At 48.5% G+C, this 17714-nt stretch overlaps 1 protein-coding gene across 1 annotated transcript; it reads left to right on the top strand.

The window, feature by feature from the left end:
- The first annotated feature begins 3877 nt into the window (after window positions 1–3877).
- Window positions 3878–17563, top strand: LRRC23 (leucine rich repeat containing 23). Its single transcript, XM_045000523.1, has 8 exons — window positions 3878–4007; window positions 4461–4562; window positions 4751–4863; window positions 6371–6624; window positions 6736–6866; window positions 15470–15606; window positions 16259–16481; window positions 17198–17563. Exons 2-8 carry the CDS (start codon window positions 4470–4472, stop codon window positions 17234–17236), a joined length of 990 nt encoding a protein of 329 aa, XP_044856458.1. The 5' UTR covers window positions 3878–4007; window positions 4461–4469; the 3' UTR covers window positions 17237–17563.
- The last annotated feature ends 151 nt before the right edge of the window (window positions 17564–17714 follow it).

Genomic DNA, 17714 nt, shown 5'->3' with positions numbered 1-17714 from the left:
GTTAAATCGATCTAACGGTGCTAAATTCAACCTAAACTCATAGTGTAGACCAGGGCTGAGAGTATGTATAAGTAATTTAGGGTAAACTATGTTAAAGGGATGGGGTAATTATCCCAAAATCAGGCATTACAAACCAGGAAATTCAAAGGTTGGGTTAAACTTGTTAAGAAACATCATCACTAAATACACAGAACCTCCACAGGTCTGCCTTGTGATACCAAATATGATTAGTACAAAGTAGGGCTTGTGGTCCCAGAGTAAAGTGATTTAACTACAATTTCATAAAGAAATCACAAACACTAATCACAAGAAGGGGAGAAAAGCCTAAAATTCAGTGTGGCAAAAACCACCTTCCTTGGGAACATGGTGTGTGTGTGCAGAGAGTGGGGCATTTCAAGGGAAAAATAATCTGCAAGATTCACAGATTCTCCATGAGAAAAAAGCAGAATAATGCCCACCTCTGACAGGAGGACTGTGGCAGGCACCAGGCAGTGGGTGCTATGTAAATAGAAAGACTGAAAACAGAGACCCTGGAATACTCAGGAGGAATAGTGTACTGGGATGACCTTTTGATTTCTTTGCTACTCCTAGAACAAGGTGCATCTCATGCAGGGATTAGAGCAAGTCTTTTGGTTTCCTGCTCCTTCTATCTTCATTGCCAGATGAGGAGTTGAGCAAAAGCCCATGCAAGTGAACTGCAAAGGGAAAAAATGGAATTTGTGCCATTATTTTGCTTCTTTATGGAGAATAGAGAGTCCTGAAAGAACTTTTTTAAGTAGGAAGGAGTAGGTGGGGCTCTGCTTAATTTTTAATCTTAGAACTAGCAAGAATGCCAAATCTCATTTTCCCTACTTGTTGCTGCCAGCTCCTTAGAGCACACAGATCCATGGAGTGGGAGTTCTCTGAGTAGGTCATTGAAGAGCCAGAGGGTTGGATCTTTAACAAAAAGAGGTTTTCTCCAAACTATTTGTTAGGCATTTTATATTGTTAGGTGTTAAAAAACAGATTTTTTTATTCTAGCTGTGTAAAACTTTCTCCTCTTAATTCATCTGATTTCATAAGAATACACATTCTCCAATCCTCCATCGAGCCTTCCAGGAAAAAGAAAGTAGAAAAGACCTGAATTGTTATTGTAAAAGCCAGGCTGGAAAAAAATTAAACACAAACAAAAGCCTTCCAGGTCTTTTTAATCCATCAGAATAAAAGGGAAGGGGAGGGGAAGAAAATGCACACAAGCCCTTGTTTCCCCCTCCAGAACAAATTTTACAGATTACCTTACAAGGTCCTTAAACCATTAGCAATTGAATGTAAGAGCATATCTAATGAGGTCTCTCCAGGGTTTTCTGTGGGATTTAGAGCCAAAGCATGTGGTAGATTACAAAGGGTCTGAAATGTCCTATGAAGAAACCCCCTCATGATATAAGCATAACGACTGTGAGTAAACGCAGAATCAGTGGGATGAGCCCCTTCACCACATGCTGTGGAATCAGTCTGGCAAAGTCCCGTGAGGAGACGGGACCCAAAGCAGGATTGTTCCCTACGGATGCTCCAGGAGTTTGCCCAAGAGATGGAGAAGCCCCATCAGATAGCATCTAATCCATTTCCCCATAGGACACAGTCAGGGAGACAGCGTGGGAGCAGAGAGGTTGATCTGTGAGCCAACAAGGTAAATGGCGGTTGAAACAGTGTGAACGGAGGAAAGAGAGTGTGAGTAGGGCTCTACCAAATTCACAGCCATGAAAAATGCATCATGAACCATGAAATCTGGTATGCCCCCGTGAAATCTGGTCTTTTGTGTGCTTTTATGCCATACTATACAGATTTCATGGGGGAGACCAGTGTTTCTCAAATTGGGGGTCCTGACCCAAAAGGGATTTGCAGGGGGGTTGCAAGATTATTTTAGGAAGGGGTGCGGTATTGCCACCCTTACTTCTGCACTGACTTCAGAGCTGGGTGGCCTGAGAGTGGCAGCTGCTGGCTGGGCGCCCAGCTCTGAAGGCAGCGCCCTGCCAGCAGTAGCGCAGAAGTAAGGGTGGCAATATCATACCACGCCACCCTGACTTCTGCACTGCCGCCTTCAGAGTTGGGCAGCCGGAGGGTGGCGGCTGCTGACTGAGGGTCCAGCTCTGCAGGCAGTAGCACAGAAGTAAGGGTGGCAATACCATGCCATCCTTCCTTTTGTGCTGCTTCTGACAGCGGCTCTGCCTTCAGAGCTGGGATCCCAGCCAGCAGCCGAAGTAAGAGTAGCAATACCGCACCCCCCCCCATAATAACCTTGCGACCCCCACACAACTCCTTTTTGGGTCAGAATCCCTACAATTACAACACCGTAAAATGTCAGGTTTAAATAGCTGAAATCATGAAATTTATTATTTTTAAAATCCAATGACCGTGAAATTGACCAAAATGGACCGTGAATTTGGTAGGGCCCTATGTATGAGGCAGCAACTGGAGTGGCAGTGGAGGTGGAGGGATGTCTGTTTGAGATTGGGGAAGAGGAGCAGGCTTGCATTAAGAGAGGAAGTACCAGAAAACAAAGAGAAGTTAAGAAGGGAGGGGATCATAAGAATGGAGGCAAAGGAAGTGAACAGCCCGGAGGGGATGGGGCCAATTAAGTAGGAAGAGAACTTAGAAGTGGAGAGCCTTCAAGGAAGCACAGAGTCTGGATCAGAGGAACAGAGAGAACTGTGGGGGAAGAGGAAGTAGAATTTGTAAGATCTTGTTGATCAGCACAGGCAAGTGATCCTGCACAGAGAGGTTGCAGGAGCAAACTGGGTTTGTGGTACAATTCCTAGGTGATAGACGGACTATGGGGGCTGGGGCTTAAGATGCACATTCAACAGTGACCAGAACAGACTGAATCAGTCCAGTCCCCTGAACAGCAGAACGCAAGAGTCACAGCTTGTGTAACAGGAACATTAGGGCTGTGAAATAGTGTACATTAGAGATCATGGAAATAGCACCTTGGACGTTGGTACTAGCTGCACTCTGGTAGTGTCTGGACAGTCACTGACTGGGATGGATTCAACCTGAATGTTTCCCAGCTGATGCTTGTAAACACTGTGGATTCAAAACAGAGGTGCTGGAACAATTTGTGTACTGCGGGTGCTGAGAGCCATTGAATCAACTTGTAAAAACTGTATATAATGGAAACCACTTCAAGTCAGGGGTGTAGCAACACCCCCCCGCACCCCTAGTTCCAGCACCAATGGTTCAAAATGATTCCCAGCAGCTGGTTCCATGGAAAAGCTTAACTGACAAGAGATCAAAAATGTCAGTGCTGGATCCACAGACGCTGTTCAGCCAGCACAGTGCAGCCACAGCATTGCCTGCCTGGGTCAACACTAGCACAGCACCGCCACAACCCCAGCACAGGGCAGCCACAGCGCCAGCACGGCCTGGCCAGGCGAGCGCCTCCCATCCCGAGCTGCTGGGCTCCGCAGAGAAGGCAATTTCTGGCAGGCCTTCTGGAACAGTTTTCATAGTGGGGACGCTGAGAGCCATTGAACCAAACTGCAAACCCTGTATAGGATGGGAACCGCTTCAAGCCGGTGGTGCAGCAGCGCCCCTAGTTCCAGCGCCTCCGATTGCTGGTGCTCGTTCAGCCGCGTTAGGCTGCAGCCCCCTGCGCACAACAGCGAGTCGTTCCCTCCAAAGCGCTGCACCGCCCCCACCCCCTGCCCAGCGCTATGAGCGCACCACAGCCGCGCACTGGCCCTGCCCTAGCCCCGCTCCTGCCTTCTGCCCCCTCCCTGCTCTCCAACGACCCCACCCCGTCATGCGAAACCATGCACCGCCCCCTCCCAGCGAGCGGCAGCCAAACCCCTCCCGGCTCCTGCCAATTGCCTGGGAACTCTCGCCCACCGGGACTTGTCAATCACCGACTGTTGCCATGGCAGCAGATCCTGGCAAGAGTTCCCACCTACCGCCTGGGTTTCCATAGCAGCAGTAAACAAACCCTCCCTCTCCCTGCAGGTCCCAGGCTCCTGGAGCCACTCACAGCTGGGGTCAGTCCCCCCCCCCCCCAAGCAGGGGGCAGGTTTGGGTGCCCCGGTGCCAGTCTGGATGCAGGTCCAGGGCACCCATTGGTGCCGGCATTGGTGGATGGGATATGAGGCTTCTCCCCTCTAGTCACCAGGCCCCCTCTGGCCCCAGCTGATGCCCCATCTCCCCCAGTGGAGATTTCTCAGGGCCCTTTGTGTGCAGCAAGGTCATGGGTTCTCAGCAGGACTGGGGTCTGCACCAGTGTGACTGGGAGCCTCTGCACAGACTGAACTCCTCTCTCCCCTCAAAGGGGGCCCCTAGCGCAGGCCAAGGCACAGCAGCTGGGGGCGTGGGTGTAGGTAGGGCAAAGCTCTCTTCACTGCTGGCAGGCCAGGGTTACACACAGGCCCCCCAAGGGCTGCTGGTCAGGGCTCTCTGGCCAGAATTAAATTATCTTCTAATGGGGCTTTTTCTAGTCTCTGAAGATGTCGGATGAGGAGTTTGATGATGAGTACAGTGCCAACGAACAAGAAAAGGAGGGGGAGGAAGAGAAGGATCCAACAGAGGAGGAGGAGGAGGTAAGGAAGCCTGACATGGAAAGGAGGACCCTGAGCGTGAGGGGAGGGAATCTGCAGGGGGACATGGCTGGGGTTAGGGGTGAGCTGAGAGACTGACCCTGCCTTATTTTTGTGTGATGTTATCTCTAATCTCTCTTTCTCTGACTGTTTGTTTCTGTCTCTCTCCATTCCTTCTCCCCCCACTCCAGAGCTTGTCTCCCCACCTTCTTACAGAGGAGATCATGAAGGAAGGCCTCTCCCTCTTGTGTAAAACAGGCAATGGCTTGGCTCATGCCTATGTGAAACTAGAGGCAAAGGAAAAGTGAGTGTGGTAACATGCACAATCAAATCCTTCTTCCTGCTCCCCACTGGTAGCAGGGCAGAAGCCAACACCCTTTCTGCAGCACCCTTTCTAGGTGGATGGGAGAAGGTTGGGGGGGAAATTCTGGAAAGATAATTAATGGGGAAATGGATTGCAGTGCCCAGTAGTGTGGCTTCTTTCTGTATGGGTTGCCATGGTTGGTGGGGTATCCCACTCAATATTCTGGACAGATCATATTATGAGTTACCTCTGACTGTACCCTGGGATGATGGGAAGGGATATGGGGTGTCCCTCCTCCCTTCCTGTGTCTGCTTCTCCCCCAGTATCTACATAGGCCTGTTCCTGCTCTCCCTAGTCAAAGCTGGCACTAGGAGATGACTGGCCAACTGGAGTTCAGCTTGTTGGGCCAGCAAAGCATTTCTACGGCCCTGTCTCTCTGGTTAGACTCACACGTTGCAAGACATCATGCCCTGGTGGAGACCTCACCACGGTTAGCCAGCCCTAAGTTACCTCTGAGATACCCCATTCCAGATCACTCTGATCAGTAGGGTCAGGTAGATGCCCAGATACATTGATGAGAACACCAATATCAGCGTCCAGCTAGATACAATGACTGGGTAGATATGACAGATGGATAGTTAGATGGACACTCCAGGAAATGCTCTCAGCAGCTCTCCTTTTGTGAGCAGTAAGGAGGCTTAGATGACATCCCCCAGAGCTATGCCCTTTGCACTGATTCCTGGGGCTGTTCAAGTGACTTCGCCACCCCAAACTCAGCAGCCACCTGAATTATCTTCTTCCTCACCCACCAGTTGCCAGTAATCCATGGACCCATAAGTGTCATGGGGAGGACATTATTGGGAGACTTTGGAACTCACATCCCTGTGAACTGAGCCCCACGCTGGCCATATCCACCAGGTACTAGAGAGACCTTCCTGTCTTTCATTAATCAGGAGCAGCCCTTGCTGTTTTGCTGGCCAGGGTGGAAAATGTTTTCTGCACCCTATGCCTGAGCGGCTCAGGAGAGGTTGGGGACCCTGGAAGTTGGTACCCAGGTCAAATTCCCTGCTCGCCTGCCCCTAGAACCGGCGCTGTCACTAATTATGCATTCCAGCCTTCTAGTCCTGCAGCCTTGTCCTTCCCCATCTCCCATTTTTCCCCACCCAGCCCTCAATGCTAAGACCACTATCTGATGGACTTATCTCTTCACAGCCTCTCTGGGTTTCCTCCCCTCAGTTTCTGCCTGCTCCTGACAGCTCCTTCTCCATTCCTGGGAGGGGTCTCCACCCAGGGGTCCATCCGGGCTCTGTTTCCAACCCCTCTGCTCACTCCACCATCTGCCTTCTCCCTCCTTCTTATGTCCAGAGAAGCTTCTCCAGACCAGATGTAGGTAGGCTGCAGAGGAGGGGACTGGCTCCCCAACATGGAGGAGGGGCAGAGTGGAGATCAGCTCTGGGAGGAGAGGGAGAAAGCTGGATGCTTGTTTCACATCCTCATCCTGTGGCAGGGACCTGACAGATATCAGCCTTCTCCAGAACTACATTCACTTGCGTTATGTGGACTTGTCAGAGAACCAGCTGCGAGATCTGTCTCCTCTGGGCAGCCTCACCCACCTTCTGTGGCTGAAGGTGGATGGGAATCGGCTGATCAGCACCCGTCTCCCAGAGCTGCCCTACCTGCAGATTGCCAGCTTCGCCCACAACCACATCAAGGACACAGAGGGTATTACCCATCCACGCCTGGGCAGCCTCAACCTTAAAGGTGAGGTGGGTGTGTACCAGGCCTCACCACAAAGAAGTGCTCCTTGCTGTGTGCTGGGAAGGGAATGCTGGAGGGATTAACCCTTTTGCTGCTTCCTTCTCTGTCACTCAGGGAATGAAATCCAGGTGATATCGGGTCTGGATCCAGGGAAGCTGACAAACCTGCACACAGTGGAGCTGCGAGGAAACAAGCTAGAAACCACCGCAGGGCTGCACCTGCCCAAGCTCAAGAACCTTTACCTGGTAAGAGCACCTCACCTCAGGGGCATTATGCCACCGAGAGTGGTGTAGAGACTCCATTGGGGCATCCATGCGCCAGTGTGGTGGTAGGCCAGCACTGTGCAGCCTTGTCAGCCTGAGAGACTAACATGTTTCAAAAAGGTCAGGGGATCACAATCAACTATTTGGGGCAGATTCTGTAATCTAGTGTGTTCCCAACATGCTCAATCAGTGGCTCTCAGCTTCTCCTTTTTAACCAATCCCCTTGGCTGCTCTGGGTAGCGGTGTAAGGGAGAATAGCATCTTGTGCCAGGTGCTCTCCTAGGCTCAGGGGGGGCGAGTCAAGCTCCTATCCTGCACTCTCTGGGGGTTCCCACAGCAGGCAATGGAACAACCAGAGTTACTCTCTTCTCTCTGAAAGCAGCAAAGAATCCTGTGGCACCTTATAGACTAACAGACGTTTTGTAGCATGAGCTTTCGTGGGTGAATACCCACTTCTTCGGATGCAAGTGGGTAGTCTTGCATCCGAAGAAGTGGGTATTCACCCACGAAAGCTCATGCTACAAAACGTCTGTTAGTCTATAAGGTGCCACAGGATTCTTTGCTGCTTCTACAGAACCAGACTAACACGGCTACCCCTCTGATACTCTCTTCTCTCTGTGATGCAGCAGGCAGCCTGCAGGGAAGCTGCTGAGCAACTGCAGCAGATAAAGAACTGCAGGCACTCAGAGACCTCACAGCTAGACCTGCTCCTGCAGCTGCAGGGGATGTGACTTCCTTTAGCTCCTCTGTGACCCTCACTCCTGTCCCTGTTTTTCATTAGTTGTACCCCCAGAACCACTTGAGATCCGGGTCTGGCAGCTCCTCCCCTTAGGTTGGGGGAAGGGAGGGACCTTTAGATGTGGGGGGCTTGTGCCCATCCACTCCTAGATACTCATAGACTTTAAGGTCAGAAGGGACCATTATGATCATCTAGTCTGACCTCCTGCACAAAGCAGGCCACAGAATCTCACCCATCCACTCCTGTAACAAACCCCTAACCTATGTCTGAGTTATTGAAGTCCTCAAATCATGGTTTAAAGACCTCAAGCTGCAGAGAATCCTCCAGCAAGTGACCCGTGCCCCATGCTGCAGAGGAAGGCAAAAAACCTCCAGGGCCTCTGCCAATCTGCCCTGGAGGAAAATTCCTTCCCGACCCCAAATATGGCGATGTTAAACCCTGAGCATGTGGGCAAGACTCACCAGCCAGCACCCAGGAAAGAATTCTCTGTAGTAACTCAGATCCCACCCCATCTAACATCCCATCACAGACCACTGGGCATACTTACCTGCTGATAATCAAAGATCAATTGCCAAATTAATTGCCAAAATGAGGCTATCCCATCATACCATCCCCTCCATAAACTTATCAAGCTTAGTCTTAAAGCCAGATATGTCTTTTGCCCCCACTACTCCCCTTGGAAGCCTGTAAGGTATGTTACCCACTCTGGATACCTGCACTCCCATCCTTTTTTTCCCCTTTGTTATCTCTGGAATCATTTGAGTTTTGGGTCCAGTAGTTCCTCCCCTTAAGCTGAGGGAGGGGCTTTATATGTGGGCAGGTTTGCACCCCCCCATCCCCTTGATCTTCAATAGGTGCAGGATATGAAGTGTGAGGCATTTAGGGAGATGATGCTGTCTTCCTTCTCCCTGACAGTGACAGGACTGATTCCAACCCCCAGTTTTGAAAGTGTTGTGCAGGTTTTCTTTGAGACTGAGGACTGATAGGTCAGAGAAGGAACCTGTCAGCACTTGAAAGGATTGCATCTTAGAACAGCTAGAACTAGAGCAGCCAGGAGGAGAAACTATTAGTCCTAAGTAATATTCAGTGACAGGAGCTAGCCACAAAGTAATAGTGACTACAGTATAATTAGGTTCAACATTCAAGGGGCAGGTAGGGCAACAAAAAATGATACAGTGAGTGACCCTGAGCTTTGTAAAGGGAGATTTCAGTAAAATAAGATTAGTCAAAGACCCAAAGTTAAAAGTAAACAAAGTAAAGTCCTTAGATTTGACAAGGATACTACCTAAGAAAACAACGGATGGAGGAGGCGATGGCATAGGAAGGAGGGTTTTAAGTTTATTAGGAACTGGCAACCTTTTAGGAAAGGAGGAGCCTATATAGGAAGAATGGGCTCTACCTAAACCAAAAAGGAACCAGATTGCTGGCATGTAAAATTAAAAAGCTTGAGAGGATTTTGTAAACTAGTGACTGGGAGAAAGCCGATGGAGGCAGAGGAGCAAACAGTTTGGGCAAAGACCCCTCTTAGAGATGAGTTTATTAAAGGGGACTCAATATGCTAGTAAAGAGGATAGGAAGAAGTTGGTGAAGTGCAGGTAAGAGCTAGTGAGGAACAAACACACACACACACGAGTTCTATTTAAATAGAACACAAGAGGCAAGCAGCTGAATATTGACAAAATGTACAAGTGCTTATGTAACCTTTTGGGGGCTAGAGTTCACTTCATTACCCTTATCCAGTGCCTAAAAAAACCCAACTCCCATAGAAGAGTAGCTGGAGACCCAGAGTTTAGTCTCTCAGGGTTTTCAGCAAGGATTGCACAGGGTCAACCTCCCCACAGTCAAGTCCCAAAAGGAACTAAAGAAATTAATTTAATTAAATAACCTTTTTATCATAAGCTTTTATAATCTAATTTTTACAACATGACATGGCTATTTTATAATCCACAGACATTACTTTCACAGTTATACATAAGCATAAATAAAGAAAACACATTAAAATCTGAACAGGTCAGTCCCCACAGAAATACAGTGAGAAGAAACTGAAAGTTCCCAAAAGCTTAGATTTTGTTCACCTAAGTCTCAGTTAGAGTCTTTGGTCACCAAATCTAGACAGTCTGCTGAGTCTATAACAAGGGTGGGCAAGCTACATTTTAAACTGGCCCTCAAGCCTCACCACGCGGCTTGGTCCTGCTCTGGCCGGGACACTGGGTCGGGAGCCACAGCATTGCCCTCATGGAGTCTGACTCCAGCAACAGGGAACCTATTGAAGCAGACCCAAAACTACCACACCCAATTCCAGAAGCTTCTGGAGTGCTTAATCTGCCTAGCAACAATGATCCAGACACAGCTCACTCCCACCTCCCCCCATTGGGTCTCCTAAAGAGGCATCTCCCTATTAAACACATGGGTTACATACACAGACACTGGAAGTTTAATACTAAAATAGGTGAACTAGAGTACCTGGCATTAAATGAGGACATTGATATAATAGGCATCACAGAAACATGGTGGAATGAAGATAATCAATGGGACACAGTAATATCAGGGTACAAAATACACAGGAACAACAGAAATAGGTTGTGCTGGTGCAGGAGTGGCACTATATGTATGGTAAAAATCTTATATGAATCAAACTGTGCTATCAAATCTCTGTGGATAGAAATTCCATGCTTGAACAAGAAAAGTATAGCAGTACAAATATACTACCGCCCACCTGACCAGGATTATGAAATGCTCAGAGACATTAGAGAGGCTACAAAGGCAGAAAACATAATAATCATGGGGGTTTTCAACTATCCCCATATTGAGTAGGTACATGTCACCTCAGGATGGGATGCAGAAACACCATTAATGTCTGCTTCTTGGGAGCAGCTAGTTCTGGAACCTACAAAGGGAGAGGCAATTCTTGATTTAGTCCTAAGTGGAGCACAGGATCCGGTCCAAGAGGTGAATATAGCTGAATCACTTCATAATAGCGACCATAATGTAATTAAACTTCACATCGTTGTAGGGGGGGAAAATGCCAAAGAAAGCTAACACAGCAGCATTTAATTTCAGAAAGGGGGACTACACAAAAATGCAGAAGCTAGTTAAACAGATATTGAAAGGTACAGTCACAAGGATGAAATGGCTACAAACTGCATGGAAACGATTTTAAAACACTATAATAGAGGCTCAAACTAAATGTATACCCCAAATAAAAACAAACAGTAAGAGAACAAAAAAAATTCCACCATGACCCAACAGCAGAGTCAAAGAGGTGGTTAGAGGCAAAAAGGCATTCTTTAAAAACTGGAAATAAAATCCTATTGCGGAAAATAGAAAGGAGCCCAGCCCCTAGTAAATCAAGGGTAAAAGTATAATAAAGCAGACCAAGAAATAATTTGAAGAGCAACTAGTTAAAGAGACAAAAACTAACAGCAATTTTTTTAAAGTACATCAGAAGCAGAAAGTTTGCCAAACAATCAGTGGGGCCACTGGGTGATCAAGGTGCTAGAGGAGCACTCAAGGAAGACAAGGCTGTTACAAAGAAGCTAAATTAATTCTTTGCATTGGATTTCACTGATGAGGATGTGGGGGAGAGCCCCAAACCCCAGCCATTCTTTTTAGGAGATCAATCTGAGGAATAGTCCCAGATTGAGGTGTCAGTAGAGGAGGTTTTGGAATAAATTGATAAATTAAACAGTAATATGTCCCCAGGCCCAGATGATTACACCCAAGAGTGCTGAAGGAGCTCAAGAATGAAGTGGTTGAGTTACTAGCAATAATATACAATTTCTAATTAAAATCAGACACTGCTCCAGAAGATTGGAAGGTAGCAAATGTTGTACCTAAAATATTCAAGGGGTGATCCAGGGAATTACATCCCAGTGAGCCTTATTTCCGTGCCTGGCAAATTGGTTGAAATTATAATTAAAAGGAGAATAATAGAACACCTGGAAGATCATGAGTTGATAGGGTCTCACCAGATGTATTCTGCAAATGAAAATCACGTCTCACTAATCTCAAAGCGGAACTCACATTGACTTCAGTAGTAGGTATGAGCACTCAGCACTTCTGCTGATCAGCCCCCAGCTCTCAAATCAGACCCCTGAAAATGAGGAACATACAGCTAGTGACCACCTGTGAAAAGTCTGGTTGAAGTGATTTGCCCAGCATCACACAGGAACTCTCTGGCAGAGACAGGGCTAAAATCCAATTCTCCAGCGCAGCCTTAACCATGAGATCCTCCTTTCTCTTCCTGCAACCCTGTGCTTCCTTCAGTGCATGCCTTCCAATTTCTGCAACAAACAAGGTAGGGGTCCTACAGAAAACAGCCTCCTTTCCTCTGATTTACTCCCTGAGCACCAGCCATCCTGTGCACTGAATGAAGCAGTGGTTCTGTGGAAAAAATAGTATGTGATCATGTCATTGAAGATTGTAACATAATGCATATGTATAAGGGCAGCGTCGGCTCCAGGCACCAGCGCAGCAAGCGCGTGCCTGGGGCAGCAAGCCACGGGGGGCGCCCTGCCGGTCGCTGTGAGGGTGGCAGTCAGGCTGCCTTCGGCAGCGTGCCTGCAGGAGGTCAGTTGGTCCTGCGGATTCGGTGGTGGCTATACCAAAGCCGCGGGACCGGGGACCTCCTGCAGGCACGCCGCCGAATCCGCGGGACCGGGGACCTCCCACAGGCACACCGCCAAAGGCAGCCTGCCTGCCGTGCTTGGGGCGGCAAAAAAGCTAGAGCCGCCCCTGTATAAGGGGAGCCGAATTCAGTTTGCATAGACAGTTTTAATTATGGCATTTCTTAACTTTCGAGTGCAGCCTTAATAATGTTCTTTTAATGTGGAGTGTCATCAGCAAAGTTGGAACCTTTGGATTCATTGCACAGACCTCTGCCACTTCAATTAACAGAGTAACCGATAGCAGTATAAGTTGCCATCCTCTATGTCCGGGGCGGGCAACCTTTTTGGTCCGAGGGCCACATCTGGGTATGGAAATTGTATGGCGGGCCATGAATGCTCATGATATTAGGGCTCCGACTGGGGGTACAGGCTCTGGCGTGGGGCTGGGGATGAGGGGTTGGGAGTGCAGTAGTGTGCTCTGGGCTGGGACTGAGGGATTCAGAGGGCGGGAGCGGGAATCAGGGCTCGGGGAGGGGGTCAGGGAGTGCAGGCTCTGGGCAGTGCTTACCTCAAGCAGCTCCCAGAAGCAGCAGCATGTTCCCCCTCTGGCTCCTACGCAAAGGCATGGCCAGGCAGCTCTGTGCGCTGCCCCATCCGTAGGCACTGCCCCTGCAGCTTCCATTGGCCATGGTTCCCGTTATAGTCTTATTATTAGAGTGTGGAATTACTTACTATCCATAGAGATTCTATGGTACAATTTGATTCATTTAAGATTTTGACTTCATTTGATTCTATGCTTTCTTTCACATACAGTGCCACTCCCCCACCAGCACGACCTGTTCTGTCCTGCCGATATATTTTGTACCCTGGTATTACTGTGTCCCATTGATTATCCTCACGCCACCAAGTTTCTGTGATGCCAATTATATCAATATCCTCATTTAAAATGAGGCACATGAGTTCGCCCATCTTATTAGTTAGACTCCTAGCACTGGTATATAAGCCCTTTAAAAACTTGTCACTTCTTAGCTGTCTGCCATTATATGGTGTAATTGAATGGGACTCTTTTTCATTTGACTGTTTCTCATCAGATCCTACCTGTATTTTATCATTTTCCATCCTCTTCTCCTTACTAGGACATAAAGAATCTCCATTAATAGATCTTCCTCTAAGGGATGTCTCTGTCCAAACCACATGCTCCTCCAAACCTGTTGGCTTTCCCCCAGCCCTTAATTTAAAAACTGCTCTACGACCTGTTCATGGAGGATAGGTCCATCAATGGCTCTTAGCCAAGATAGTCAGGGATGCAGCCCCATGCTCTGGGTGTCCTTGGCCTCTGACTGCCAGAAGCTGGGCAGGATAGATCACTCAATGATTGCCTGTTCTGTTCATTTCCTCTGGGGCACCCGGCATTGGCCACTGTTGAAAGACAGGATATTGGGCTAGATAGACCATTGGTCTCACCCACTGTGGCCATTCTTATGTTTTCACATTTCCCAGTGGGTTTCACAGATGTTTGTTGACAGCAGACAAATGGTGAGGAATCTTGGGTTCCATCCAGGCTCTGGAAGGGAGTGTGCTCTAGTGGGCACAGATTCTTCTGTCCGTTTCCCCACCAGCTTCACCCTATTTTTCCCCATCTTCTCCAAACTGTCCCTATAACTGTAATAATGACTGGCCTAGACAAAATAAATCAGAAACTTCTGTTCTCCCTGTCACCTAACACAAGAACAATGAGACATTCAATGGCATTGAAAGGTGGCAAATTAAAAACCAATACAAGGAAATATTTTTTCACACAACATGTGATTAGACCATGGAATTTATTGACAGAGGTAGTTGTTGAAGCCAAGCACTTAGCAAGATTCAAAGAGGGACTGGATATTTATATGGATAACAAAAATATCCAGTTATAACAGTAAAGCCTACAAAAAATTGGAAGGAACATAACACTTCCCTGTTTCAGGGTTTAAACCATCCCTGGGGGCAGATTATCTCACATTTGGCTCTTGCAGTTTTCTTACCCCTGCCTCTGAAGTGTCTGTTTCTGGCCACTGTCAAAGGCAAGGATGGCAGACTAGATGGCCCACTGGGCTGATCCAGCCTGGCAAGCTCTGTGACCCTGCAAACACATTTTCAATTCATAATCAAACGCACAGAATGATAATTTAGAACCCAAGGCCACAGATTGGGTACTGCTGTGGTAGGGGGCACTGTGCTGGTAGTGCTGTGGGTGAACCGTAGGGCTCACTCTGTTCTCTAATTGGTAATGATCTCAATGCCCCAGTGTAATTCTAGGGGCCACTGTGCTGCAGGGAGTGGTGGGGGTTACTCAGTAGGGGACATTCTCCCCTTGGAGCCAGTCCTGGCTCCATTGCCTCAGCATAATGCTGCTGGAGGTTAAGTCTTTCACAAAACATTTTTCTTGGGTCCTTGTAGGCGTCAAAGATCCCCTATCCCTTTGCCCAAGTCAGGGTGTTAACCCTCATACTCAAATCCCAACTCAGATTATTTTAGTCTCAATCATAGAATCATAGAATATCAGGGTTGGAAGGGACCTCAGGAGATCATCTAGTCCAACCCCCTGTTCAAAGCAGGACCAACCCCAACTAAATCATCCCAGCCAGGGCTTTGTCAAGCCGGGCCTTAAAAACCTCCTAAGGCAGGAGATTCCACCACCTCCCTAGGTAACCCATTCCAGTGCTTCACCACCCTCCTAGTGAAATAGTGTTTCCTAATATCCAACCTAGACCTCCCCCACTGCAACTTGAGACCATTGCTCCTTGTTCTGTCATCTGCCAACACTGAGAACAGACGAGCTCCATCCTTTTTGGAACCCCCCTTCAGGTAGTTGAAGGCTGTTATCAAATCCCCCCTCACTCTTCTCTTCTGCAGACTAAACAAGCCCAGTTCCCTCAGCCTCTCCTCTCAAGTCATGTGCCTCAGCCCCCTGCGGGACTCATTATTCCTAAAAATTTTCCTGCAGCTTCTATTGGAAACAGTATTCCACTGGACCTACTATCCTAAGTCATTGCACAGCACTGTTGTTGTTTTGTTAAACAGTTGTTGTGCCCCACCCCAGAGAAGGGTGCACTTTAGAAGAGTGCACTGGGGGTGATGAGTATGTGGAAAGTGAAAGGGATTTTAGCACTATAACATTATTCTGATTCTCTCCTCCCTTTCTCCAACTTTCTTTCCTTCTCTCACCCCAATCTCTCCTCTCCTTTCCTGGTGCTCAGGCCCAAAACTTCATTACCCACCTTGAGGGCCTGGAGGAACTGGTGCAGCTTACAACCCTGCATCTGCGTGACAACAGGCTTGTGACTCTGGATGGCTTCTCTAAGAGCATGAAGTGTCTGCAGTACCTCAATCTGCGGTGGGTCCTCCCCTGATCAACTTTGGCTCTGGAAAGTGCTGGGAACCCCCAGTGGGCAATGGGACTGCTCTCCTCAAAGCATGTCAAGTTAGCTGCTTTGGAGACACCAGTCTTCACCAGCAGGTGGGGCTGGGGTTGGTCTTCCCAGCCCACTGATTTCTAAGGCCCAGGCTGAACCACCTTGATGGGCCCCAGTTCTCTGATTCCTCAACCACTTTAGGATGCCTCTCTTTGCCTCTCTGTGTTCCTTCAGAGAGATTGGTCCCTCCACATCCATCTCGGATCTGCCCTGCTGCACCTTGTACCCTTTGCTAAAATCCTCTTTGGTCCCTCCGCCCTCCCCGCTTCAGTACCCTATTGATTGCAAATCCCCTTTTCTCCTAGGTATTTGCTATACTGGGGAGGCGATGACACTGGCTGATCCAAAGGGCTGTCTGTACACTGAGGAGACACCTAAGGAAATCCAGAGAGGGGAAGGTCTTTCTTTTTGTGTCTCTCAGTTTGGGGAGCCCCAGGTGCTCAGGGCTGTTTGCTGATGAGTCCCTTTCAGTAGGTCATGTCTATTCAGTCACTATATTGTTATTTTTACTGGGGGATCTCAATAAATAGAGTTATTCTCTCTCCCTGTTTCCCCACCACCACCCCTCTGCAGGGGGAACGGGATTCTGAACCCTCAGGAGATGGCAAAACTGCAGGTTCTGCCCATGCTGCGGGCACTGGTGCTGATGGACAATCCCTGTTCTGATGAAAGTGAATACCGGATGGAGGCTCTGGTGCTGCTTCCCCGTCTTGAGCGTCTCGACAAGGATTTCTTTGAGGAAGATGAGCGGGCAGAGGCCGAGGAGACACGGCAGCGACACCGGGATGAGGAACAGGTTAGTGTTATGTCCTAGGGGCAGCCGGTGTAGGAAGCAATCACTTGAGGCCAGAGAGCAGACAGCTAACCAAAACCTCCATTTTATTTACAAAAACAGAGCGCTCACTCAGCCGGTTGAAACCGGCTGAGCTATCCCTTAATAGTCTAACTCAGTTGCCATAGTAACAAAACCCATGACAACCAAATACACAACAGTTAGAGCATAGAATCTCAGGGTTGGAAGGGACCTCAGGATGTCATCTAGTCCAACCCCCTGCTCAAAGCAGGACCAAATCCCCAGATTTTTACCCCGGTTCCCTAAATGGCCCCCTCAAGGATTGAACTCACAACCCTGGGTTTAGCAGGCGAATGCTCAAACCACTGAGCTATCCCTCCCTCCAGGGGAAGCGGGGTGGGGGGGCGTGGTGGGAAGAGACTCGGAAAGGAGAAAGACTAGAGATTTTCAGTCTGAATGTCTTTTCTTTAGATTAAGGGGGGAAAAGAAAGCCTAAAGTCGAGCCCCAGGAGAGAGTACAGTGTGTAAAACATCCTCTGAAACATGCTGCATCACATCTGTCATACAAAATGGCCCGAGCCATTAGCCTTAGCTAATGAAAGAGTCAGCATCGAGAAAACAGTCAGAACAATTATAGGGCCACCTACCCCACAAGCAGGGAAGAAAGCAACATCTGGAACCATGCTTGTTAACTTCTCCCTTTTCTCTTTTTCCCTCAGGAAATGGAGGAATCTGCCCAAGGGGAAGTGACTGAGTGACACCCTCCAGTTGCCCCTAGAGTCCCTTAGAACTCTGTGGGGCAGGAGTAGGTTGGCCAGGGAGCAGGACTAGTGTCTACGGCTCCATGTATTTGGCCCTTAGAGACCTTTCCTTTGCCCACACTCCCTGTCTCTCCTGGGAGAAGTTGGTGTCAGACACCCCTCTGTGCTGCCTAAGGGAATGCAGCTCTATTGCAGTCAGTACAGCACAGGCTCTGCTCCTCACAGGCCAAGGAGAAGGAGGGACAGTTAAGGTTTGTGCAGTTTGAATTGTGGAGCCTGAAGCTCCTGCAATATTTTCTGCTTTGAATAAAAAGAATTAATGAATCTGGAGTGAGTGAAGTTGATTATCCTGGGCCCCTCTCCTCTCCTTTTGTGTCTCTGGCTCACTCTCTCCATCCCCTACGTGCTGTTTGCAAAGCTTCTTCTAAATCCTGACTCATCGCAGCTCTGGGTCACATGCTGCTGTCTCGGCCCT

Source organism: Mauremys mutica, chromosome 1 (genome assembly GCF_020497125.1).
Source record: "Mauremys mutica isolate MM-2020 ecotype Southern chromosome 1, ASM2049712v1, whole genome shotgun sequence".
In the NCBI taxonomy this organism is placed as follows: domain Eukaryota; kingdom Metazoa; phylum Chordata; order Testudines; family Geoemydidae; genus Mauremys; species Mauremys mutica.
The sequence above is the reverse complement of the archived record's forward strand: the minus strand, read 5'-3'. Positions and strand labels throughout refer to the sequence as shown.